Below are 26,981 nucleotides of genomic sequence, written 5' to 3'. Positions count from 1 at the left end.
TGTGAGCTTTAAGAGCCTCATCCTAGCTGTCTGGAAGTGAGTATTCTGCTAGCAGCCTTCACATGAAGATGTAGAACTCTTGGTTCCTCCTGCACCATGACTGCCTAGATGCTTCCATGTTCTTGCCTTGAAGATACTGGACTGAACCTCTGTAGTGGCTATTCCTGGTTGTCACTTGACTATATCTGGAATGAAGTACAATCCAGAATTAGAAGGCTCACCTGTAATCCTAATCTGGATGCTGGGAGGTACAAGTTTCTGACCTGGGTCTTGGCATGGAGATCTTGAGACATAGTGGATATGAATCACAGAAGATTAAGACAAGGAGATCTCTGAGTTCAAGGTCATCTGGGATGAAGTAAGTCCCAGATTCAGGCATGGTGTTACACACCTTTAATCTGGGCCACATCATCTGCTGGAGACCAACATAAGGACATTGGAAGAAGGAAGATTTGCTCTCTTCTTCACCCACTTGCCTTGTAGGACTGAGAAACTGCTAGATCCTTGGGCTTCCATTCACAGTTGCTGCTGACTATTGTTGGGAGTTGGACTACAGACTGTAAGTCATCAACAAATTCCCTTACTATGTAGAGACTACCCATAAGTTCTGTGACTCTAGAGAACACTGACTAATACAGAAGGTGATACCAGGAGTGGGGTATTTCTGTGACAACCTGACCATGTTTTGGGGAGGACTGTGGAAGGGCTTTGCAACTTTGAGCTAGAAGAGCCATTGGGATGTTAAGAGCTCTGTGGGATGTTCTGTAGGAGCTTGGAAGATTGTGCTGAGAACAGTGCAAAAGATGGAGGCCTGGCTTGTGAAATTTCAAAGGGAAGATGAAAGACTCTTATCAGGGCCATTGCTGTTGTGATTGGGAAGATTATGTGGCTTTGGTTATCTGGGGCTGAAGAATCAGCTGTGATTAACAAGATATCAGAACCACTAAAGTAAACCTTTGTGTTACTGGGACTATTGATGCTAGTTAGCTGGAGCTAAGGAATTAGCGTTGATTAAGAAGAGACCAGCATCAATGAGGTGAAATCTTGTGGGAAGTGTTTTCTGAGAGCACAGAGGCTGTGATCCAGAGATAGCTAAGTTTATACCTTGTGCTGTTGCTGGGCTTGGTAATGTGTAAGAGTCACTCAGGTGGTACTGGTTTTGAAGGCATGAAGGGGTCATGAAAAGCAGCTGAGGTTTGACACTGTGAGAGGCCAGGGAAGGCCATTGGTGAAGGTGCAGCCTCAGAGTTGAGGCTTGGCACCATGAAAAGAGCCTATGAGAGGCTATTGGTGAAGCCTAGTTACAGCGGAAGACAGCAGTGTTTTGGAGATTCCAGTGCCATGAGATGACCACCAAGAACAGCAGCAGCAGTGGAGTACAGGCAGCTGGAGCCTAGAAGACAAGCTCTGTGCTACAAAGGGCAGAGCTGGAGAAGTGACACAAGCCCTTGGAGGAGCCCAGAAGATCTTGAGTTGGATCCCAGACATTGAAACGATTAGAGTTTGATTTTGCTTTTGATTGTGACTGCGCCCTGTTATTTCCTCTTGAAGGAAGAAAGTATTTTAGTGGAGCCCATAGTTAAGAGACTTTGAATTTTTAAAAGACTTTAAATTTTAAAATATATTGGATATTTTAAAGGGATTGAATTTTTAATATGTAAAGACTGTAGGACTTTTAAAGTTATTTAGATCTTGGGGATGAATAAGAAAGTAAGGGTTGAGGCTTAATAGTGATGTATTTGTGTGTCAAGTTGACAAGGGGTCAATTGTACTGGCTGGTTTTGAGTGTCAACTTGACACAAGCTGTAGTTATCACAGAGAAAGGAGCTTCAGTTGGGGAAGTGCCTCCATGAGATCCAGCTGTGGGGCATTTTCTCAAGTCATGATCAAGTGGGGAGGACCCCTTGTGGGTGGTGCCATCCCTGGGCTGGTATTCTTGGGTTCTATAAGAGAGCAGGCTTAGCAAGCCATGGGAAGCAAGCCAGTAAGAAACATCCCTCCATGGCCTCTGCATCAGCTCCTGCTTCCTGACCTGCTTGAGTTCCAGTCCTGACTTCCTTTGGTGATGAACTGCAACGTGGAAGTGTAAGCTCAACAAACCCTTTCCTCCCCAACTTGCTTCTTGGTCATGATGTTTGTGAAGGAATAGGAACCCTGACTAAAACAACCTCTGAACCTGTAAGCTAGCCCCAATTAAATGCTGTCCTTATAAGAGTTGCCTTGGTCATGGTGTTTGTTCACAGCAGTAAAACCCTAACTAAGGCAAGACCCCTGAGACTGGTGAGAGTTTCAGACAGTTGTGAGTTGCTCTGTGGGAGCTGGTAATTGAACCTGGATCCTCTGGAAGTTCAGCCACTGCTCTCAACAGCTGGGCAATCTCTCCAGCCCCATTTATACTGGCTTTGAGCTTTCTAGATATTGATCCTCCTGCCTCCATCTAGTCAAGTGTTAGTCGTGTATCAGCATTCCCAGTTTGTGCAGAGCTAGAGATATAACCAAAGACTTCATGTATTAGACAAGCACTCTACCAAAAGGTCTATATCCTCAGACCCTCTCAGTGCAGCCTAGGCTAGCTTGGAATTCACTATGGAGACCCGGCTGGCCCTGAACTTATAGAGATCTGCCTATCTTTGTCTCCCCAAGTGCTGGAATTGAAGATTTGTGTGCTCCATCACACCCAGGAACCTCTTGATTTTTTTTGAAACAAGATCTCTCTTACTATGTAGCCTAGGCCTGTGGGGAGTACAGAAAGCATTGAGTTAAATGTGTAGGAAGCCTCAAGCGAATGTGTATTATTGACAAGGACCAAGGTCGCAGATCCATGGGAATTGGCAAAGCCTTCCTCAGGTCAGGGTCAGAACCAGCAAAGCCATCCTCTAGAGGGACCATGTGTAGATTTTGGCAGTGTGTGCAAAAGCTAGCAACCACAACTTGGTCTTTCCAGATTACTATAACCCAAGACATCTCCCCTACAGAGGCCTCCTACAGAGGTTAGCTAACTCTTCCTTCCCCTGCTGAAGAATAAATGCAGTGAGGTTGCCAGTTCTGCTATTCCATCAGAGCAGGTCCACCCTACTTGATTTCAGTTTTTCCATTTTCGATTTTCAGTTTGCCTGTGTGTTCTTCTTTGTTCTCTCATCAACCCAGTCAGATTTCCAGGACCAAACCATACTAGGCACTGCAGGCTGGCCTCTAATTCACAATCTTCCTTTTTCAGCTTCCCAAGTGTTGGGATTACAAGAGCATGCTACAATGCCAGATATATCTTATTAGATAGAAATGAAGTTGTTTTGCTGTGTACTATGAGAAATGCTTTTAAAAATTACATTTGGCTCATTGCCTATATTAATTATTCCTCAAGTTTAATTACAGTTAATTGACCACCTGTTATCCACAGACTCAATTATAAAATCAGCTTCTGACAACTACTTGCATAAAAATAAAACTAAGGAGCAAGAAAAATAATTAGCAGATCTAAATAGATGCACAAATAAGCAAAAAACAAGCAAAGACACTCAGTTTTGTGATTGATCACAAGGTTATAATTAATATCTATAATTAATATTTTTCCTCTAATAGCCATTGTGCATTTGTTCTCTTTTTTTGAGACAGGGTTTCTCTGTGTAGCCCTGGCTGTCCTGGAACTCACTCTGTAGACCAGGCTGGCCTCGAACTCAGAAATCTGCCTGCCTCTGCCTCCCAGAGTGCTGGGATTACAGGCGTGCGCCACCACCGGGCATTGGTTGTGCATTTTCTTTCTTTTTTTTTATTATTATTATTTTTAAATTTGTTCTTCTTTCACACAGAACCTCAAAAGATCTTTTGTACCCAATAGAGCTGTACAAACTTACATTCCTAAGGAGCCTGAATATCATTCTGTCGTTTTTTTCTGCCCACCTTGTACTTCTTAACCTTTACCTCTGAGCACAGAAGTACTAAAAAATAAGCTTCTGGGTTGCACAATTGGTCCCAGTTTTCACTGTGTAGCAATTGTTCAATTTCTACTTGGCAATTAGGATCAACAACTGAAACTAGTGAAATCACTTTTTTTTTTTTTTTTTGAGACAGGGTTTTACTATGCAGCCCCAGCTAGCCTGAACTTGCTATGTAGACCAGGCTTGCTTCAAACTCGTCAAAATCTTCCTGCCTCTTTCTCCTGAGTGCTAGGATTAAAGCTATGTGCCATCATGCCAAGTTGAATTAACTTGCAAATTCCCTTCTTTTGCCTGTATTAAGAAACTCCAAATGTCCAAAGTGTTTGTCCTTCCATTTTGGTGAAATCATTGTTGTACCCTTTGGTAGAGAACATCTAGTTCCTTTGGGATGAATATTTCCAAACTGGTTAGAGCTCAAAAGTTGCTGAGCCATAAAGTAAAAAACTGTGAGTAGGATTTTACTAATTACTAATTGTAATGTCGCTACTCCCATTTATATATCTTGAGTCTATGACCTGATTATTCTGGCTATAAAATAGGTGGTACTTCATAATGCTATCTAGCTTGAAGTATATATTATATCTAAAACAACAACAACAACAACAACAAGTCCATCTTTCTCAGATGTTTCCCCACTGAGATCACACTTGACTACCTAGTACATGATTCTACTTTTCAGTTAGGCCAGGTCTGAAGTGGAAACTTCTAGTTCCTTAGAAAGTTAGTTATGTCAAATGATGTTTTGCTGGGGTACACACGTGAAAGGATATTTTCCTGAAGCAGACACAGGTGAAAGGATGTTTGGACATAGCAAATGTGAAAGGACACTTGATGAAAGAGTATAAATATGACCTCACAGACAAGCACTGAGCATTGGTTTGGTTTGCCTTGCACAGTGTTGTTGAGCTCAACTTGTGATAATTCAGCCACTGGGAGAAACTCACCCAAGAACTGCTCATGAGGTTCTTGCAGCAGCGTACAGCTTCTGTGACCTCACCTCAGGCCAGTTGGGAAGCCTGGCAGTTTCTTCAGGATTGAACCATAGCTGCCTGATGTCTGTTTGCTGAAAGGACTGGACTGTAGCTGCTGGTTCATGCCTGGTGTCTGCCTGCCTAGAGGACTGGTCTGCAGATGCTGAATTGTATTTGGTGTTTGCTATGGGACTGAGCTGATGCCAAAGAAGATCAAGCTTGCCCCCAAAGAACTATTGTTGAACAGGTCCACTTTCCCCATATCCTAATAAGTTTTCTCGTTTACTACCTCTGCTGTGTGGTGGGCTAAAGGAGAGGTTGAACCCTTATAAAAAGTAGGCTGCAAAAAAGTTATGCCTACACCAGGTCCTTTAGGATGGTGTGGTGTGTGATAAAACCAGTTAATTAGTCATGAATCCATTGCAGCACTTGCTTTTCTCTGAGATGAGTTTGTGGATTTCGAGCAGAAGAGTTGACACATTCTGGTACTTGTGCTGGCACGAGTACTATGGGCAGGGAAGATAAAACTATCAAGAATATATCTCTAGTCCCCTTAGGATGCACCTCTTCCCTTTAATGACATTAGAAATTCAATATAAATGATCATTCTACCAGTAGGTGGCTGGCTGGTGGGTCCCATGAGAAATAGGCATGTAGTAATACTATTAATTATGTCATCCTGATAATGGACAGCCCATGTAGTTAAGCCCAGGCCCAATTTCCATCTTTGTTATTATAGTATTTTTGTTCATGTACCCATTGGGCAAATATTGGAATAAAAGAGGGTAATTGACATTCATAGACCTCATGTTTTGTCCACTGGATAATTGATTTTTATTCCATGTGTATGTGTGTCTCTGTGTGTGCTTTTCTGGTTCCTGTAGAGGCCAAAAGATGGCTTAGATCCCCTAGAACTGAAGTGATAGATGATTGTGAGCTGCCATGTGGGTGCTATGACTTGAACTTTAGTGCCCAGGAAGACTAGCCAATGTTTTTAACAACTGAGTCATATCTGCAGCAGTGGATTAATTATTTTTGGTTAGCATAACATGGGTTTACTTGTGGCATTTCCATGCATATAAATTATTATGTTTTGTCTTTATTCACCTCCCTCCTGCCCTTCCCTACCTTCACTTTATCCATCTTCCTGGCCTTCTCCCTCCCTTTTCTGCTTTCATGACATATTCTATTACTTTCTGTCTGCTCCTCTCTTCTCATAGTCCTCACTTCTATTTTCATGTCTATTTTTGTTAAATTTATATTCTTATTCTACATGAAAGAAAACTTGATATTGTATGTGAGTCACTGTTGCTCTCTTTAGACACACCAGAAGAGGGCATTAGATCCCATTACAGATGGTTGTGAGCCACCATGTAGTTTCTGGGATTTGAACTCTGGACCTCTGGAAGCACAGTCACTGTTCTTAACCACTGAGCCATTTCTCCAGTCCTGCCAGTATACTTCTAATTAGTTATTCTATCTCATTCTCTGACTGTCTCTTACTGGTCCCTTTCCTCCCTCCCTCCAAGTAGTCTTCCCTTCTGCTTTCATGTCATGTGTTGTCTTAGTTTGTCTTTTATTTCTGTGGTAAAACACTGAACAAAAGCAACTTGTGGATGAAATAGGTTATTTCATTTTATAGGTTACTGTCCATCATCAGGAGAAAACAAAGCAGTAACTTGGCAAGGAACATTGTTTATTGGCTTGCTTTCCTTGATGATAGACTGTAACCTGTAACATGAAATAAAGACATCCACCCCCAGGTTTGCTTTTGGTCAGAATTTTATCACAGTAACAAATAGCAAACTAGTGGAGAATGTTCTATTCTGCTTTTTGGAGAAATCTCCATAGAGATTTCCATAGTAGTCATATCAGTTTACATTCCTATCAGCAGTAAATAAAGGGTTCCTCTTGCCCCATGTCTTTGCAGGATTTGTTGTTTTCTAGATAGTATTCATTCTGACTGGGTAAGATTTGGAATTTCAAAGCAGTTGTAGTTTGGATTTCTCTTGATAGCCAACTCTTGAAATGTCTCAAATGTACATTTGTTTTTCCTTTGAGAACTGTCTACTCTGTTGGCTTATTATTAATTGGATGACTTGGGACTGTTTGGTGCTAGATTGGAGCTTTTATATAGACTATATATCAATGCCGTCAGATGTATGCTTTGAAAAGATTTTCTCCCATTCCATAGGCTCTTCACTATGATGCTTTCCTTTGCCAATTCTTGATGTTATTTCCTGTACTATTAAAGTCCTTTTCAGAAAGCCTATGCTCATATCTTCAAGGGTGGTTTTCTTTAGCAGTCTGAATTTCATGTCTATATTGTGGTCTTTGATTCTGAGTTGTTATTTGTGCAAATTGAGAGATATGAATGGATGTAATTCCATTCTTTTACATTTGGATATCTACTTTCCCCACTATAATATAAAGGATAGTAAAGACCTAGAAGAAATGTCTTACTCCACCACTCATGTGTAAGGACACATACACATATGCTTAGCAAGTAGTTTCCACTAAACTTTTAATGGATTGCTCATTACAGAATAAGTAAAAGGTACATGTTTTAATACAATTACTGTTTACATTTCTTCATTGTGAATTACTTTCTCATGTCCATGTGTGCTTTTCTGTTGGGGAGTTTGTTTCAGTGATTTAATGGGGCTGGAGAGATGTCTCAGTGGTTGAGTGCTTGCTGTCCTTCCATAGGACCCGAGTTAAGTTCCCAACATTGGGCAGTTCATAACTACCTTTAACTCCAGTTCTATATAAGGGCTCCTACAGTATCTTCTGGCCTCCTTGGGTACCTGGAACCATGTGCTCATACCCGCTTCTTCCACATATACACATAAAAAAATCCTTTTAAACACAGTGTTTTTTAGTAATTTCTGTAGGGGTGGTTCTGATGCTAAGGTCCTGTGCCCCAATTGGGTCTTGATCTATTAGTAAAGAGGCCACAGGCCAATTCCTGGGTGGAAGGAATAAGCGGGACTTTCAGGTCCTCGTAGACAAGCTGGGAGATGCAGGAGAGGAGAGTTTACCATGCTTTGGAAGGAGAAAAGCTAACCAGCCATGTGAGATCTCAGGTGGAGAGGCCATAGGCTGTTTCTACAGGCAGGAAGTTGGGGATGTTGAGCTAGGACTGAAGGTGGCTGAGCAACTGAAACTGAGTGCAGATTCAGGGTGCTGAGCTGGGAGTACTGAGAAGGGCCCAGTGGCCAAGGTAGATTGGCGGCATTGAGCAGTTGAGCCAATATGGCAAGTTGAAATTGAGCAGCTGTGTGTCTCTGTGGTTTTCATCCATGGATCCATATTCTCTGGGAGGGGGCTGGTAGTTAAGGCAGCAGAAGCTACATACAATACATTTCAATGTAATTTGATCACATTTACTCTAAACCCCCCTCTCTACATCATGTTCTCTCCTAGAAACAAACCAATAAGTAAGTAGTTGGCAAATGCTTATTAATTCCCAGCATTTGGGAGGCAGAGGCAGGTGGATCTTTGAGTTTAAAGCTAGCCTGTTCTGCAAAGTGAGTTTCAGGATAGCTAGGGATATACAGAGAAATTCTGTTTAAAAAGTCAACCAAACAACCCCCAGCCCAACCCGGAACCCCAAATTCTGAAAAATACAACTTTAATACATATGGCTCAACAGGTAAAGGTGCTTGTTGTCAAGTCCAAAGACCCGAGCTTGATCCCTGGGACACAAATGAGGGAAGGAGAACCAATGCCAGTGAGTTGTCCTTTGAATTCCACAGGTATATTAGCAAGTGTGCACAGCCCCCACCAATAATAAATGTAGTTAATAAAATCAACTATATAAGTAAGCTCAAGGTCAGCCTGGGCTACAAAAGACCATGCCTCAGGAAAGTAGAAAAAAATACATGTTAAGATTAACACGTTGCCAGGTAGGAATGTATTTTCTTAGATTGTTAGTGCTTTAGGATTCTGTTTATGCTGTCTCCAGTATTAACCACCTACCTCAGTTTTCCCCATTATGTATTCTGTAGTTTTTAGCCTTATTAAAAAAAAAAGTCCTACTATCTCCTCTATTATGCCCATGACTCACCTTCTTCAATTCATTCTTTTCACCCAACTGGGGATTGAATCTAGGCTCTCATCTGTTATCAAAGTGCTCTATTATCATTGAGCTACATTTTAGTTCCTGCATTGTGAAATTTAGTAAGTTGTTATCAACTTACTGCTGCTAGAGATGTCTTCAGTGGTAAAGACCACTGCTCTTTAGTAGACCCAGGTTTGATTCTGAGAACCCACATGGAAACTAAGAATCATGTTAATTTAATTCCAGGGAATTCCAACACTGCACACATGGTACACTGATACACATTCAGGCACAGCACCCATACACTGCTGGGCAAAGTACACACACACACACGGCTGAGGCATTGCCAGCTTGGGCAGCATAGATCCCAGTGTTGAAAAAAACCTACTGTAAAGCACTGTACATCTATGTACCACAGTATATAATATGAAAAGGGACATTTATATAACCAGCTAAACCTAGTTTAAGAAATATCACCAGTGATATTGAAACCTATTGTGTAAATGTACCTCCTCCTAGCCACATTTCTATTCATTTTGCATCACTCATCTTGGACATTAAACAGTAATTCTGTCACCTATGTGGCTTTCCAGATTTTTGTAATGTTTTGAGACAGGGTATTATTACATTGCCCTTTCTCTCAAGAGCTGGAACTAATTACAAGCATATGAAATCATGGTTGGCCTATCTTGCAACATTATGAGCTCAGGCTGCTCTCAAATTATTAAGCTCAAATAATCTTTCCGCCTCCCCCAAGCCAAAATAAGTTACACCATGTCTTTAACACTTCAACTCATACTGCACCTTCTTTGCTTATCACTCATGCTATATATTACAACTGATTTTTAGCACTATATATTATCCTATTTTACAAATACATTCCAGTTTTTACATGTTCTAGATATCAGTTTTTGAGTAATACAACTAGGCTTCTTGTCTAGTAAGTATATTTTATTTTCTTTCAATAGGATTATGCCTGTATTCTCTATTTCTACAGTTCCCTCAACCTCAAACCATATACCTTTAAATTCTTTTGTGATGTGCTGGTCACCAAATCTAAGGCCTTCCATACACTAGGCAAGCATACTACTGGGCTATATTAGCTCACTGATCAAGTTGTGAGACAGGGTCTCAACTCTGTTGCTCAGGATGTCCTTTAGTTTATAGCAATCCTCCGGTCCCAGTTATCTTAGTCCTTTGGTAATAGATGTTAGCAGCCATACAAAGCTAGAACTTGCTCTTGTTGACCCAACAATTCTTCCATTCTAAAGTTCAGCGGGACTCTTATTAACTTTTTTTTTTTTAAAAAAAAATAACGTTTCTATATTTTTGCTCATGGCAATGTGATCTACTCTACACTTGGCTCAACCTAGATGGTACTTTTCCTCCTCAAATGCAATTCCTACCGAACTTTAGAATGCTACTCAAGGCCATCAGGGCTGCCTGGTCTACTCTGACATACTGTATATGTCAGAGAGGTGACTGCTTCCTCCCAGACAAGATGTTCTGAGATAGGGACAACACACCTGTATTCTCAGTTGTCAGAGCAAGGTTAGATACAAGACAGCTAATATTGAACAGAAAGAAAATGGCTGACAGCCAACTTATCAGGCCCACAGGATCAAGGTGAGGACATCTCTTGCTTTCCTAGACCTAATGAGATGTCGATAGGAAACATTTTTTAAAAAAAGATTATATGTAAGTACACTGTAGCTGTCTTCAGACACACCAGAAGAGGGTGTCAGATCTCATTACGGATGGTTGTGAGCCACCACATGGTTGCGAGCCACCACATGGTTGCTGGGACTTGAACTCAGGACCTTCGGAAGAGCAGTCAGCGCTCTTAACCACTGAGCCATCTCTCCAGCCCCCCACCCCATTTTTTAAAACTATAGTGCCCCAATAAATAAGGAAAACCACACAAATAAAGTACTACTTGGGATTGCTTTTCTAACTAAACTTTTATTAAATTTTTGTTGTTCAAGGCTGGAACCATCAAAGTCTGATAAAGTGCTGGATAGAGTAAAAAACACAAGAGACTACTAACTAAATAATCTGTGATTACTTGCAAACAAATGACAAGACAGACAAAAAAAAGGTAGTCTTGTGGAGAGCTAGTCAAATATATTACTTATCAAAATCTATTAGAAAGGAACTAAAACTCATTGTAAGGAAAGTAAACCTGGATTATCATAAATGCTCACACCAAATGAAACATTGCATGGGTTGAGTAAACTCTACAAATTTTGATAGAACCTGCTGCAGTGTGTTCCAAATACTCAAGGCCTCAAGAGAAGATCCCATCTTAAATAACAAAAATTGCACTCCCCCCCCCCCCCAAGTGTGTCAGTTTTTTCTCTGGGGAAACTGAAGAAGTGGAGGTGGGTGGGTGAGCAGGAAGGGCAGAAATGGTTTTCTAGAAAGTTCATTTATCTAGTATGCGTATAAGAGGGTTTTATTTTTTCCAAATTTTTTTCAGTTTGAAAAAAACTCGTTGTGAAAAGTGAGTTATGAAGAGTGCTCTTTATTTGAAACCTCCACAACACAGATGCCAATCTTGTCTCGCATTGAATCATTAGCTGTGCACATCAACACATTCCAAGCACAAATTAAGAAATGCAAACAGAACAAAAAAATATATATATATATAATTTTTCCCCTATCCAAAGGTTTCAAGTCTCAATGCAGCAAATCCTTCTGAACACAGAATCTGAGGAGCACACTGTTCATTTGGGACAAACGGGTCCCTGCAAAGGCTACTGCCTTCTTAACACATGGGGTGGGGATCATGGACGGCATGGAAAAGGGAAAGGCAAGGAAAGGGGACAGGAAAGAGAATGAGAAGCGAACAGGTATGCACTAGGGAAGATGGGCAGCTGGGACACACACATGGTGAGTTGGTGAATTTCATTTATTGGATTTTGACATCTTCTTTCTGGATCTTTTAAACCCCCCCTCCCCAGGTCCAACAATGGTAGAAAAACCCCACAGAAGTAGGCAGGGCCTTATTTATTAGGCCAGCCCAAAGCCTTCAGAGCATTCCTGGATGGCCAACAGTAGCATGTGGCGGAGCTTCTCAAAGCTCTCATAGGCAGGCAGGTCCAGTTGATTAAAACTAAAATGAAGAAAGATTAATTCATGAGAAAAGAAAAATGCACCCCAGTATTACCAACCTTCTGCTCCTTTCTGAGCCAGAGCTCATCTACCCACTGCTTCTTGCTGACTCTTCCACTTTTTCTCCAACCTGCTAATCTGGCCTCAATATTAGCAACATAAATGGGCTCTTACTACAACTTATACACCACAGCATTATTACCTATAGGATAATGTTTAATGCACTGGAGAAGAGATAGCTGGGAGTCACATATATAGTGAGTTGGTAAATTTCATCTATCCCTTAAGGTTCACTTTAAAACAAGATTATTTTATGTATATTAAGATGTATGTATGTATGTATGTATGTATGTATGTATGTATGTATGTATGTATGTATGTATGTGCATCATAATGTGTGCTTGCTGATGCCAGGAAGGCATCAAAGCACTGAGACCTGTAGTTATAGATGGTTGTGAGCCATCATGTGGGTGCTGGGAACTGAATCTTCTGCAAAAGTAGTATGTATATTACCTAATCCAGCCCCTCATCAACTAGTTTTTAGCTTTTCCTTTGAGACCTGGTCTTGTGTATCCCAGGTTGGCCTCAAACTCAAAACTTCTAATTGTCCTGCCTCCCAGGACTACAGGTAGGCACTACTGCACATAATTTATGTGGTGTGAGGAATGGCATCATGATATTGTGCTGGAAAAGTACTTTTAACCAATTGAACTACATACATCTCCAATCATGACATTTCCTAAGAAACAATTGCCTTTAAAGAGAGATATCTTGGTTCACTAGTGATAGATATGTATGGGTATATGCATGTTAGTGGAGGTGCCTATAAAATCCAGAAGAGGAGGGGATTATATACCTTGCAGTTGGGAGTTGGTGTTTGCAAACTGACCTCCACAGGTGCTGAGAACTAAATTCTGGTCCTGTGAGTAGGAGTTCTTAACCACTGAACCATGTATTATATCCGGCCCTTGCCCAGCCAGGCAAAGCTTTGGAATACACCATGATTTGGAATACACATGCCAATGTCTTTTCAATCACTCTTGTGTTTAGTCTATTAGCCTATCTGCTCACCTCAACTTCCTCCATAGACCCAGCAAACTTGGGGTTTATAAAGTTGTAGACTATGCCATACTTATGCTCCCAACTTTGGGTAGGTGTCTAGAAGTTAAGTCTACAACCCTCAATACAATCACTGAAAAGGAAAAAAAGTTAAAAGTTGTTTCTTTTACCATGTGTGAGCTGAAGGCAAGCGATCTGTGGATCTGTCATCTCGATGAATCTGAAACTTCTGAATGCCATTCATACCTTCAAGGGCAGCAAATCCTTGCAGGGGTACCTTGGAAGTACCTGTGACAAACTGGAGGAACTTGGCACGGTCTGCTTGGTCAAAGGAACGCAATGCTCTCCAGAACCACTGGATCTGTAAGAAGAGACACAGAAAAAGGCCAATGTTATAAAGAGAGTTTGTAAAGAAATGTAGGGAAATGGCAATGGTCTTGAAATATTAGTCAAGTCCCTTTTGTTTCTTCACAGGATGGGTGAGAACATCAGCTCCAGAAGGAAAAAAAAAAAAAAAAGAGGCAAAGGTATACGGTTATCCATAAACCGGCACTGATAAGTATGGGGACAACATCTCTGCTAACAGCTCACCTGAATAGAGTTGGATTGGTACTTGTGGTACTCGGTGTTAGATTTTAGATCATCAATATCGATGGTAGGCAGCCCTGATATGAGCAGCTCTAATTCCTGCTCAGTAAAGATGGATATGAGGCGCTTTGGAATGATTTCATAGAAGCCTTCCAAGAAGGCTGCCAGCTGTTTGCGGATGGCTCCTGGTAATAATAATTAAAAAAGTGACATGAAATCAGAACTCATACAACTGAATAGCGTTAATATAGCCTCAGTTTGACATCGGATACTGACACATCTGCTTGCCTTACCTATCACTGTTTCTAGGCCCCTATATGATAGTAGGTGAAGTTAAGTACTTTGGTCAAGTGTTCTGACTTTGTCATAGGAAATAAGAATAAAAAAATGTGAAATAAATAAAAGGCTGACCTTTTTCTGTGAACAGAGGTCTAAAGGACACTTCTCCTACCTGTCATTCTCATCTGGCAAACCAGGTGTACATATTCCTTCTTGTTCTCTTCTGTTACCAAGATGTTGGCTCCATTGGGTTTGAGGTCACGAACTTCACATACTCCAAATTCTTGAACCTAGAACATCCAAGATACCAATCATACATAACAGGATTGGTCTGGGCTACAAGCAACACATAGGTGCAAAAACACATCCTAACTCCTTGCCATGTCCCAGAGAGAAAAAGCTGAAGGATGGAATGAAGGAAATTAGTCTTTGGCCCTAAAACAAGTGAGGAAAGGGTAATTCTAATCTTTTCTTCTATAATGAACTGTCCTTGAGACTGAATTAAGCACTGGAACAGTCAGTGTGTGTGCGTGCAGAGGTCAAAGATGAGTGCCTTCCCTTATCATGCTCTACCTTACTTTCTCTGTGTTTCTGAATTAAACACTCAATGAGTGTTGCTCACTGATTTGACTTTGAGTTCCATCTGTCTTTGCACCTCCAGCCCTTGAGTTACAGACACATGCTACTATGTCTAGCCTGAAACATTTTTTCCTTACATTTAGAGGTAGGGAGGGAAGGAGGTAGAGAGAGAGGGCGGGGGGGGGGGGGGGGGGGGAGGGAGGGAGGGGGTATGTGTGTGTTCAGAGGAAATTTGCAGAAGTCAGTTCTCTCCTTCCACCAAGCTGAGTCCTGGGATTAAACTCACACTATCAGGCTTGGTGGCCTTACCTGCTAAACTATCTTACTGGCTCTGAAACTTTTATTGAAAATAAAAAATTAGGGCTAGAGAGATAGCTCAGTATTAAAAGTGCAAGCTGCTCACTTTTCCAGATGGCTCAAGTCTGGTTCTCAGCACTCATGTTTGGTGGCTCAGAGCCCTGTAACTCCATGGGACCCAATGCCCGCTTCTGGTCTGTATATACCTGAACACATGGGCATATACATAAATCAAACTATTTCATGTGTGTATGAATGTAAGTTTATGTGATAATATGCACACGTAAAAAAGCCAGAGGATAATGTTGTCTGTGTGTTCTGCACTATTATTCCTTAGCCTATCTCCAGTGGTCCACTTTTGTGTTGCATTCCCCAAGCACCATGCACTCCATAGTTCCAAGCACTCAATCATGGCCATACCTGGCTTTTATGTGGGTGTCAGATCTGAACTCAGGCCACAAGGCTTGCAAAACATGTACTTTTACCCACTGAGAAGATACTAGGAGGCACCTTAGATTATTTTACCAATTCTATTTCCTGTTTGATGAAGTCAAAGTGCTTTCTCAGAACTGCTGATACAGTCGGGTTCCAAGGTAATTCCCCAAATATATCTCCCAACTTACCTCAGTGCTGAAGGTGAGGTCATAGCCTAATGTAGAGACATCATTTTCAAGCAGATAAACTAGGCCCTGGTAGAAGTGATAATCTTCACTCTCCATATCTGTATACCTAGAAAAATGCAGTTAGATAGGGTCATGGCTTGGTTGAGGAACAGAAAGAAAAGAGAAGGATACGAGAGTCACAGGGCTAAAGGCAATCTAAAGACTACCATAATCTCACCTGACAGATTTGCCCAAGATGTGTTTGTAGAAAGACCTAGTAAAGTAGCACTCCAGGAGGCGGTTGTCATATACAGCTTTGGCTACAATTCGTCCAACAAACTTGAAGTAGCTGAGGTGGTTGGGGTTACAGTGGGAAGATGGATTGATCGTGTAGGTGACCCGGTCACCAGGTGAGGTACGGAACAAGGCATACATAGGGTTGAACATCTCTCTAGAGATGATCATGTACCACTCTCGCAGGAGTCCTCCAGCATCCTGCCCTTCTTCTCCTTCAAACACTATATACCTGTATAAGAGAGCAGAAATAAGAGCTGTGCAGAAAGCTAGGACAGATCTGATCATTCATGTAGCATCATGTAAGCAATTTAGATTTTGTGACTCTGACTTTGGAGAGTGTTAGATGAAGAGGTGAACAGAGTACCAGGAGAGCACTGGAAAAATAGACCATGATTTTAATCTGTCTCATTAGCTACTGTGATATTTATTGCTGCAAGCTTATCAATTTCTTCCAGGTGGCTTCATAATCTACCAGTGAACAATTACTGACTTGGCAGGAGCACTCAAGCACATGGCACCTCCCAAACCCAGAGTTACCAATCTGCTTTGCAGGCAGATTTCTATTCCTAGCCTAATAATATATTAAGCTCGTATTGCAAAGGCATTAAAGACATCCTTGTCTGCCTAAAACTTGGTGATTAAGTCAGCCAAAAGGTCAACCAGCAGTACAAGTCCAAATTCAGGAAGCCCAATTAACATTATCTAAGCCATAATGCTACTGAAGTTTTGTAACTAATTCGCCTAAACTTGAGGCCAGATTAGGCCACTGCTACCATATAGCATATAGGCCCTTGAATAATCTTGGCTGTTTTCTCTCCTGAGTTCTTACAATCGATTCTTCATTTCTTCAGGAGATTTGCGATGCAGCTCACGATAGGAGTCTTCAAATACATGGTCACGGCGGACATGCACTGCCATGTCTTCTTTCCGGAGCCCTTCGTCCAAACGTTCCAGCTCTTGGCGGAAATATCTTAGGATGTAAAATAGGAAGGGAAGTAGGATTGGGGGTGGCAAACATATCTGTTCAGAAGGAAAACTCATGCTCCCTTTCATCTTTTAACTCTACACACCCGGAAAGTCTATCGCAGCTGGGCTAGATCATTTAATATGAATTCAAAATCCTCCTATTTTTACTGAATAAGGGATCATAGAGGCTATTATATTAGATTCTCCAACAATCAAAGAAGCATTTATGTGTATGGGAAGGAGTAGAGATGACAAGGAGTCTTGAGTCTCATTTTGACTATACCACCACTATGACTCTAAAGAATGAGATGGGACTTTAGAAATGTACCACCAAGAAACCCTTATAACCCAAGGAACAACTATAGCTTTTTTTTTATTTCCTGGAAGGTGACACAGGTATCATTTATATAGTTCTTCACCCCAACAAAACCCAGGAGCAGGGTACATACTTGCGCTTGACATCAAAGTCGAGGACACGAATGTAATCTACTAAGACAGCAAAAGGCCCATCAGCAAGATGGGTAGTGGACTGCCGTAGAATCTGGTTTAACACAGTGCGGTGAGTCTCTGAGAGAAAAGATGACAGCAGGAATCAGCATATTATAGGTCTAAAGAAAGTATAAATCAGTCTACTAGCAACCAACTTGCTTTTATTTGTTTTAGGGGCCTCAATCAGGAATTAGCTAAAGCCAGGGGCCACTCCTAAGGAATGAATGGACATTTATAACACCTGGCTTTACAATAAAACCCAAATCCTTTGGAATGCAAGAATATAAGAACTATAGTAGAACTCTCCTGTAATTAACTAGGTCTATTTTTTTTGGCTCTCTGTGTGTGTGTGTTTGTCTCTATGCAAGCATGTTTGACAACTCTCTCATTTTTCTTAATAGGGATAAAAAAGCTATGGGTCTAAGAGTTCCATGTACCTGCAAAGCGAAGGAACTTCTGTGTGTCAGGGGGCAGGCTTGAGGAGATGTGCATAGATGAGGGCTCCCTGGAGAAGAATGGGTCAAGGGAGGATGGAGTGGCTGGGGTTAAGGGGGCGGGGGAGAGTGGAGGAGGCTCATCCTTGATGTGTGCCAGCTGGCTCTCACGGGTATCTCGGACAGGAGGCTTGCTCTCCCGCTCTGTGGCATGGACCAAAAAGAAGGCCTCGACAGCAGGCTGTAGCACTAGAGGATAGCAATGATAGCAAAGGGACACTTAACAAAAAAACACGCCCACCATCCCAAAACTCATCACAAATATAAAACATAGAATAATGCAAACTTGCAGGGTAATACAAAGCCAGAGAGGAAGTCAGAAAAGCAAAACAGGCAATCAATTATAAAGACAAATCTCAAGTATCAGAGTTACCAAGAAAAGGCAATTCTTTTGAATTCTTGTTACAGACCCACAGAGGGAGTTCAACAAACTTACACTGAAAAAGCAAGATTATCACCACCACCACCACCACTACTTGACAGAAAGAGCAGACCAAGGGGTTGGGAATCTGTAACCTCAGAGAAAGCAACTTACCTAATACTGCATGCTGGTCATGAGATTCCTCCAGTTCTTTTAAACATTCCCCTAGCATGTCCCACAGCTCATCTAGGCTCAGTTGTTCACTGAGCAGGGGTAACTCAGGCGGTCTTTCCTCCTTCTCCTTCTCCCCCTGTGGTGTTCCATCTGAGACTACTAGATACACAAAGGACAGTCAGAGACTTTCAGAGTATCTTTCTTACTTGAGAGTTTTTCCCAGACCAAAAGCACAAGACACTAGACAGACTGGGCTAACTGGCCAATCTAGAAGGTAAATTAAATAACAAATTTGACTCCTCAAATATACTAGTCTCTTTTCAAGTTTCCAAAGGCTATATTGTGTAGTCCTGTCACTGCCTCCTTAGCTAAGAAGGAACCTCTTCTTTAAGTTAAGGGTAATGTGCTATGATGGAACTTTGGAAAGTTGTCTTCCAGTACAATTATATTTTAGAACATCATGTTTATTAAATTCTGATAAATTCTGCCTTTGCAATCAGTTTGCCTTCTTCATACTTTCTTTCTCTAGAGATAAGGCTTGGATACAAAATAGATATTCTGACTCAATTTTTAAAGTCTCATGCCTCTTAAAGCCCTTAAGAAGCCTTAGTATAAGATTAACACCTCCCCCCTCCATGGTTGGTATTTTTTTCCTTGTTCCTCTCTGGAAGTTTTTTCACAACTGCTTAATAGCCAAGTAGCGAGACCAGTTGAATCTTCTAGGTAAGAGAGAAGCAACTCTTTCCTCGCTAGCCCTTTCCCCACCTTCCTCCTCCCTACACCAGAACCCCTGTTTTGCTTAGGCTTCTTCCTGACCTTTGCTTTCATCCTCTAACCAAATCCTATTTTTCAAGGCTGTCAGCCCTAGGTTTGAGTCCTGGCTGTGGCACCTGGAGATCGTGTGACCTTGGGTAAAAGAAGATGGATAGAGAACATGCGAGTAATATTTACCTCTTAAAGTCCAGATGATTCAATAAAGCATTTCAAAACTGGGTGTCTTATGACACCATTTTAAAGTAATATGTTTAAAGGGCATCAAAATATTCTGCGTGCAACTTATTGAAAAAATGCCATATTTACATGTGCCAGGTACTTGGTTAAGTATTATACACATATCAAATTATTTAATTGTTAACAACTGAACATATCGCTGTTTTAACTAAAAAAATAGCGTTAAAGTTGTGTGTATATGCACAAAGCTCAATCTTAGATCAGTGGTTTTCAATCTTCCCAATGCTGTAACCCTCTAATACAGTTCCTCATGTTGTGGTGTCCCCAACCATAAAATTATTTTTATGGCTATTTTATAATTGTAATTTTGCTACAGTTATTAATCATAATATAAATATCTGTGTTTAGTGGGGTGGTGGTGGCACACGCCTTTAATCCCAGCACTTGGGAGGCAGAGACAGGCAGAGTTCTGAGTTCGAGGCAAGCCTGGTCTACAGAGTGAGTTCCAGGATAGCCAAGGTTATATACAGAGAAACCCTGTCTCAAAAAACTAAGCAAGCAAGCAAGCAAGCAAACAAACAAACATCTGTGTTTTTGGATGGTCTTAGGAATCCCCTATGAAAGGGACCATTTGACCCTCAAAGAGGTCTCAACCCATAGACTGAGTACTGAGTCTTAGCCATCTCTCACCACCATGGAGCTCACTGATTAGGGTAGGCCAGTTAGTTGGTCAACAAGCTCAAACGTAAGCCCAGGGATCTACCCATCTTGGCTTTCTTTAGCACTAGGATTATAAATAAGCGTGTGTTACCATGTCAGGTGTTTTTGACCAAGGATTGAATTCACCCACACCCCCAATGGCAAGCACTTTACCTACACTGGGCTTTTTTTTTAATTCTTTGTTTACATTCCAAATGATTTCCCCTTTCCCGGATCCCCCCTCCCCATATGTCCCATAAACCTTCTTTCTCATCCCAAACAGTACTGCTTTAAATGAATCATGCCTTGAACTCAGACCTAGCAAATGGGGGAAGGCTAAGACTTGATGAATATGTCATATTCGTATACAATACACTATACTTTTTTTTCTTTCTTCTTTTTCTTTTTCTTATTTTTGGTTGAGACAGGGTCTCAATATATACATCTGGCTGCCCAGAAACTTTGTATGTAGACCAGGCTGGTCTTGAACTCAGATATGCATATACTTCTGCCTCTGGAATACTAGAATTAAGGACATGTGCTACTATGTCTGGCTCCTTTTTTTCATTTTACAATAACACGTTCCAACTTATTTAAAATTTTTGTTATGTATATATGCCACTGCCTGTGTTGAAACTGGAGGACCAATTTAAAACAGTTCACTTTTTTTCCCTCCTACCATGTATGTACCAGGGGTCAAACTTGGTAATGGCTCTGTAGCATTACCTGCTTAAACCAGCTCATTCATTTCCTTTTGAGATAAAGTTTCACTATGTAGCTGCAGACTTGGTATGTGAGCAGCTCAATCTTGCCTCAGCTTTATATATTTATTTAGCACAAACACATAGGGCACATATTGGAGTAAAACTTGTGGTCATTAGGACTCTCCTTTGACCATGTGGGTTCTGGGGCTCAAATTCAGGTTGTCAAGGCTTAGTGGCAAGTACAAACAAATACCCTTTACCCACTGTCTCATCTTACTAGGCCCTAATCTGCTACTTTAAAGATGGGTTCTCCCTATGTTGTCCAGGCTGACTTTACATTTATACTCTTGTGAACATTTATAGAACTTTTTTTTTCACAAGTAGTACTGACCAATGGACTGAGTATCTTGAGCACTGGGAGATGGCTGGTCCACATCCATGGGTGACTCCTCTCTCCGGACAGATGTCTCTGATTGGTTAGAAGACTCCGACTGGATAAAAGGAGAAAAGGTCACATAAAAGGTGCAACTCTTGCTTTTCTCTGGAACTAGTGGTTGGCCCCTGAAAGTCTCACACATTGAGCTTAGAAGATACTTTCTCTTATCTGGTTATCAAGTATATAGCTCTCTTGATCAAAAGTATGATATGCATGCTTCTTTTTCACTATGAGTTTCCCCCAAGAGCTCCTGGATGACTGCATTCTCTATAAGCTGCTCCCAAGCAATTCCCACTCAGATCCCATTCTATCCCTACATTGGTGTCTTTAAATATAGACAAAAATTGTAAGTGTTCTGGACCAGGTTCTGTTTGTTTACATACTCTTAAGGTAGGCAGAAAGTAGGCTTGTTTGCTATTACTATTTGTTCAAACCGAATTCAGTATTATCTCCCATAGGTGGGGTATTTTAGCTATGTTTTTGTCAGGTCGGACAGGAGACTGGGCAGAAAAAAAAATACCTCAGAATAGCAGCTCTTTATTTTCTCTTTCTACAGCTGTTGGAGTCATTCTTCCAAATCCTGTACTATGTCCAATGTGATCAGCAATATACTGTATTTTTTGAGACAGGGTTTCTCTGGTCCTGGAACTTACTATGTACATCAAGCTGGCCTTAAACTCACAGAGATACATCTTGCCCCTGTTCCGAGTGCTGATATTAAAGGCCAGGGTAGAATAGTGGCCATAGATAATGTATAACAAGCTTAGGGGACTTTTGAGTTGTTTACATTATTTCACGATACTAAATTTTTCTTAACCTTATATCCCTTCAGAACCCAGGCACAGAGCATAAGACAATTTGCAAAACAATACTAACTGGATAGCTGGGAGTGGGGTATGATGGCCAAGCTTTAAATTCAACCAGGTATCAATACAAAACAATCAATGAACAGCAAGAGAAACACCAACAGAAAGTAACCTTGTTGTCTAGAGGCATTCATTTAGCAAACATAATGCGAAAGCATACAAGGTATGGCAATGAACCCCAACTGATGACATGGTGCAGGAAGGATGGTAGAGAAATGAATGAGGGGCCACAGGCATCATGCTAACCGTTGCTGCTTGTTGCTGTCTCCGCGCCCTTTGACCCTCACGTACCATTTGTATAATGGCATCAGCCTCAGCCTCCAGCTGCCGAACAGCTGCCTGGATGCTGCTAGCTGAGCCTAAACCGGAGGAACCTGGAAGAGAGAAAGAGGGAAGGCATGATATAAACTGTAGGAAGTGGGGAATGCCCAAAATTCTTTCTTCTTTCCATGGATGTTGAATTTGAGTTTTAGTTCAGGTAGTTTTGTATCCTCATAATCAAGTCCCAGGGTAGAGAAAAGCAGGGATGGTGGCATGTAGAATGTTGTATGGGACATAAGCCAATATATGAGAACATGGCTAATATTTTAGTTAGGAATGTTTAAGGAGGCAGAAAGCACATACTTGTAGGTCTTTCTCAGAGAAATGCTGGTCTCCCCATTCCTCTGCCAGATTTCAGTTACCCCTCAATTGTACAACTTAATCTATTCAACCTCAGGTAGGTAATTGAATGGGTTATATAATACAGCCATTAACATTTGATACTTTTAAAAAGGGGTGGTGATATTCCTTTTTGGAAAGGTCAATTAGAAACAAAACACGACATTTCAGTCCAGCTCCTCCGGGGTCTCTGGATCCACGCCACACCCCCACAGCATCACCATCATCACTACCACCCTCAATTAGATACTCTAGTTTTATACCTAGCCTGCCTGTCTGCTTGGCTTTCTTGTTAGCTCTTCGTGTGTCATCCCGCAGCTGGATGATGACCTGTAGTACCCTCAAGAAGAACTTCTGGGTAGATGTCTTGGATGTCAACATGGACATAGAAGGCAGCTGGAGCTCCCGGCCACCCAAGGGTCGCTTCTGAGATGCCACAATTACCACATTTTCAGCCATGTCAAACCTGTACAGTGTAGAGGTGGCTTATATATCTTGACATCAAAGTATAAATACTCAGAGCAAGGAGGGATTCTGGTATTAACTAGAGAAAATAACCTTAAAGATAGTATTAGTATATTATAGAACAAACAAAAAATACAGAAGAGGAAAACCAGCCAAAGCCACTTTTCAAGTGTTCCAGATTCTAGCCCATACCCACCTGCTCTGCATTTTGCCTTTCAGTTTGGTGGTCTGTGGCTGTTCCTCAGGTAGGCCATCAGGAGACAGGGTCTCACATTGGGCTCGCCGCTGCTGTTCCAGATTGTATTCCCGTAGTTCAGCGAGTAGGGTACCTGGATAGACAGAGGATTCATGTGGTCAGAGATTTCCTTAAAGCAGAAAGCTGAACCTTACCAGGACATCTTTGCAGGAAATGCTAAGTGAACAGAAAATTTTGGTTTATTTTTTTTCTATGGACCAACCACTTGGGGACTACCAATTCACTGGACTGTCTTATTGAATCTACACACAATGCAGTTTGGTATAGAGAATAAAAAAGACCTTTTCTGGAGACAGATCATGATCTAAGTTCTATATAGCTCTTAAACTTACTCAGGTTTTGTGGTATTCTTATCCTCCCTCTCAAAGGATGCTATGGGACTATGAAATAATCATGTATCACCCATGGACAATTTTCAAGTGCCAGAACTCTTGCATCCTCAAAACTATACAAAAGAGGCCATTATTCTGAGTATAACTCCTGAACCTGATCAGGAGTAGGTATATCTTTAAGACGAGAAAAGACGTTATTGCAACTTCATCATGGGGCACTTATTAGGGAGAAAAAAGTAGGCCTTTTTGTTCTCATGAAGTTGTTGGTGATGAAGAAAGCCAGGCAACCTTGTTCTCAATCCACAGATGAAAACAAGAACTATGCTTTACCAGTATGGTTTAATACAGACAGACAGACAGACAGACAGACAGACAGACAGACAGACAGACAGAGAGAGTCTTATAAGACAGAATAGAGTGCCTTATTATTATTACCTATCTGTTTACAGAGGGTATAACCCAGGTGGCGGGCTCCATTCAGTAGCAGCTTAAGAACAGTGTCTCTGGTCCCAGAGTCCCCACGAGAGAGCTGCAGTAACACATTGGCTGCATCTTCCAAGCCTTCTTCAGAACAAGAGTGGGATGTCAATACCTAGGTAAAATATAGGAGAGGTAATAAGCCCTAACCTGAGAACTGAAATGTCTGGCCCTTTCCTTCAACTTCAGAAGGTATAAAGAGTTAAGACTCACCTCCACAGACAGCTGTAGCTGGTTTTCAGTGAGGCCAGAGGACACCATTTTGAAGTCTATACCACTGCTACCTCCTTCACCAACCTTTGCTGGAGATTTGCTGCCTTTAGTAGTGGTAGCTGTGAGAAAGAGAATATAATTAAAGCTCTGTGACTGTCATAATCCTGAAAGTGCTGTACTGTTGTTCGGGGCTTCAAACTGGCAAGGCAGAGAAAATGACAAGACAACCTACCTATCAAGGCCAAATCATTTTTGTGTGCTGGGAATTGAACTTAGGATGTTATACATACCATGGAAGCATTCTACCACTGAGCTATATTCTTAACCATGTCTTGTAAGGTTACCAAAAATCCTAAGTATTTCTCTAAACTGTTCCCCTTATCATATCCCACAACTTATTCTTTAAAACCTATACCTGCAGACAATTCTTAACTCATTTGCTACCTATTTTATTTTCTTTACTTTTTGTACTTTCTTTACCTTAAATCACACTGCATTCAGTCTATTATTGTATAGTCTGGAAATCTTAGGATTTAACTACACCCCTTTTGGTGGAGCCATACACATGGAAGGTGGTGGTGTGGGAAATGGAATAAAGAGAAAACAGGGTAAGAATGAACACAACCTGCTCTCACAATAATTATCATTTAGAGAAGATTATCTGGATTGGGTAGTGAGAGCCAAGTGGGAGCCATAGCACACACCCTATAGCTCTGACTTTACTTACTTGAAACAGTAGTGGTAGCAGTTGTGGGGGTAGTCACTGTGGTAGAAGCAGCTACAGTAATGGTGGAAATAGTTGTGGCAGCAACCACAGCTGGAGCAGAAGTGACAGGGGTAGTTGCAGCTGGGGGTGTGGGCGTGGGGGCAGTGGCAGTAGTGGTGGTGGTGGTGGTAGTAGATGTGTTTGAAGTGGCAGCAGTGGAGGAACCACTGTTACTGGAGTTAGTTTGCACTTCTGATACTTTGTTTTCTGGGAGAGCAATTGAGATGAGAGAGAGTAGTCTCAGGAGTTTCTCAGTTAAAAGAGAACTCCGCCGGATGACTGGATGTGACAACATGTTCATGAGCTGTCCCAGTGGAGAGGCTTCAAGGCTGTGTGGGGAAGTTTCTCCTTCGCCACCAGCGCTCACTGGTACGGACTTCACGGAGTTCTTGCCTTTTCGGCTAACATTCATGTTGTCCAGTTTTACCAATAAGTCCCAGAAGTCTGTACAGATGCCACTGTTGGAGGACTGTGAGGAGCATGGGCTGCAGGCTTGCTTACTGCCCCGTTCCCGATCACTCTCACAGTTTGTTTCTTTGGTCCGCTGCTGTGTAAAGTGGCTGGGAAACACCTGCAGGGAAAAGAATAGGTTCAATCTAAGGAGTCTCTGTAAAGGATAAGCCTGCCGGGAAAAAGAAAATTGCTTCTCAGACTCTTCCTTTTCTTTAATAGCTCGGGTAACATAAGACAGATGGATTATATGATTTTCATCCAGTAGATGGTGAAGCAGTCTAAAGAAATAAGGACTTTGAAGCAAGACAAGATTAGCAATCTTTTCTAAATCTTTTGTCTCTCTGCACTTATGAAACAAGGAGAACACCACAGCCTGGCAAAGTTGTTGGTATTAAATGAGGTAATGCATTTTGGCTGGTGCCTAGTACAAGTCGGCCCCAAATACATAGTAGCACTGTTTATTATTCAAATATTGAGTTTGTTACTTTCTAGTCAAATGACAGAGCCATTACAGTGTTTTGAATCTCAGCTTCTTTATCTGTAAAAAACAAGAATCATATAGAGTGCAAACAGTTGTTTTGATGACCAAAACAATACATTAAAAATTATAAAGAACAAAGATAAACACCATGAAGTTATTTATTGGACAATTTCTCAGAAACAGCAAATGGCACAATATAAAATAAAAACAAAGAGATTTGTTAGCCCTTTACTGTCCAGATCTCACCCAAGGTGTTGATGCCCAGAAAGCCCTGGGGTCAAGGATTCCTTCAAGCTCCTCACCTTGGCCAACTGAATGAGTGTATCCAAAACATGTCTGCAGACAACAGGAGCAGCCTGGGGGTGGATGTGGACAGTGGAACCACTGCTTGCATGCTTCTCTGTATGTTTACGTCCTCCAGAACGTTGAATCTGGAATATGTTAGTCCTACAGCCTAAAGCAGCATCCATTGATACTGAGAGCCAGGAGAGCTGATTGGAACTTTTGGACTCCATCTTGTGGAGCAGATCCAGGGGACGGTTCTCATGGCTGCTTGATGCACAGCTCTTGCTTGACTTCTTGCCCCTTTCTTCACTTGTGGAGAGCTTGGGTGTCTCAATGCACAACTCACTCTCACTGCTGCGCTGCAAAATGGACAGGAGGCTGCGGATGACCCAGTGGCGGGTCTGGGCATGATAGCAGAGATTTCTTAGTACTCGGTGTAGACGGCTAGTATTGAGCTTTGGCTCATCCACAAAAAGTAGGACCAAGAGGCAAGACAAGGCTTCATGGTCTAGAAGGAGTCGTCCTCGGAGGCGGAGGAGTGTGTCCACATTACTGCCAGAAGGCCTGGAAACAGAGCATGGTTTCTGGGTAACACTAACTAAAGCACTAGGATCAGTATATGAGGTACATGAGAGAAGAACGAGTGGGATAATCCTAGGGAGACTGTAA

The 26,981-nt window shown here is 41.6% G+C and overlaps 1 protein-coding gene across 1 annotated transcript in view; it reads right to left on the bottom strand.

Moving 5' to 3' along the window:
• Positions 1 to 11,473: 11,473 nt before the first annotated feature.
• Positions 11,474 to 26,981, bottom strand: part of Huwe1 (HECT, UBA and WWE domain containing E3 ubiquitin protein ligase 1) — a 130,066-nt gene continuing 114,558 nt past the window's right edge. The window contains 18 exon segments of the mRNA XM_052171018.1: positions 11,474 to 12,084; positions 13,313 to 13,503; positions 13,734 to 13,915; positions 14,182 to 14,299; positions 15,509 to 15,614; positions 15,726 to 16,013; positions 16,614 to 16,754; positions 17,200 to 17,317; positions 17,677 to 17,922; positions 18,269 to 18,427; positions 21,014 to 21,113; positions 22,171 to 22,298; positions 22,848 to 23,050; positions 23,246 to 23,378; positions 24,073 to 24,229; positions 24,328 to 24,446; positions 25,055 to 25,664; positions 26,330 to 26,876. Of these exon segments, the coding sequence (XP_052026978.1) occupies positions 11,982 to 12,084; positions 13,313 to 13,503; positions 13,734 to 13,915; positions 14,182 to 14,299; positions 15,509 to 15,614; positions 15,726 to 16,013; positions 16,614 to 16,754; positions 17,200 to 17,317; positions 17,677 to 17,922; positions 18,269 to 18,427; positions 21,014 to 21,113; positions 22,171 to 22,298; positions 22,848 to 23,050; positions 23,246 to 23,378; positions 24,073 to 24,229; positions 24,328 to 24,446; positions 25,055 to 25,664; positions 26,330 to 26,876 (3,649 nt within the window). The 3' untranslated portion in view covers positions 11,474 to 11,981.

The sequence above is a fragment of the Apodemus sylvaticus genome, chromosome X, assembly GCF_947179515.1.
Source record: "Apodemus sylvaticus chromosome X, mApoSyl1.1, whole genome shotgun sequence".
Lineage (NCBI taxonomy): Eukaryota > Metazoa > Chordata > Mammalia > Rodentia > Muridae > Apodemus > Apodemus sylvaticus.
The sequence above is the reverse complement of the archived record's forward strand: the minus strand, read 5'-3'. Positions and strand labels throughout refer to the sequence as shown.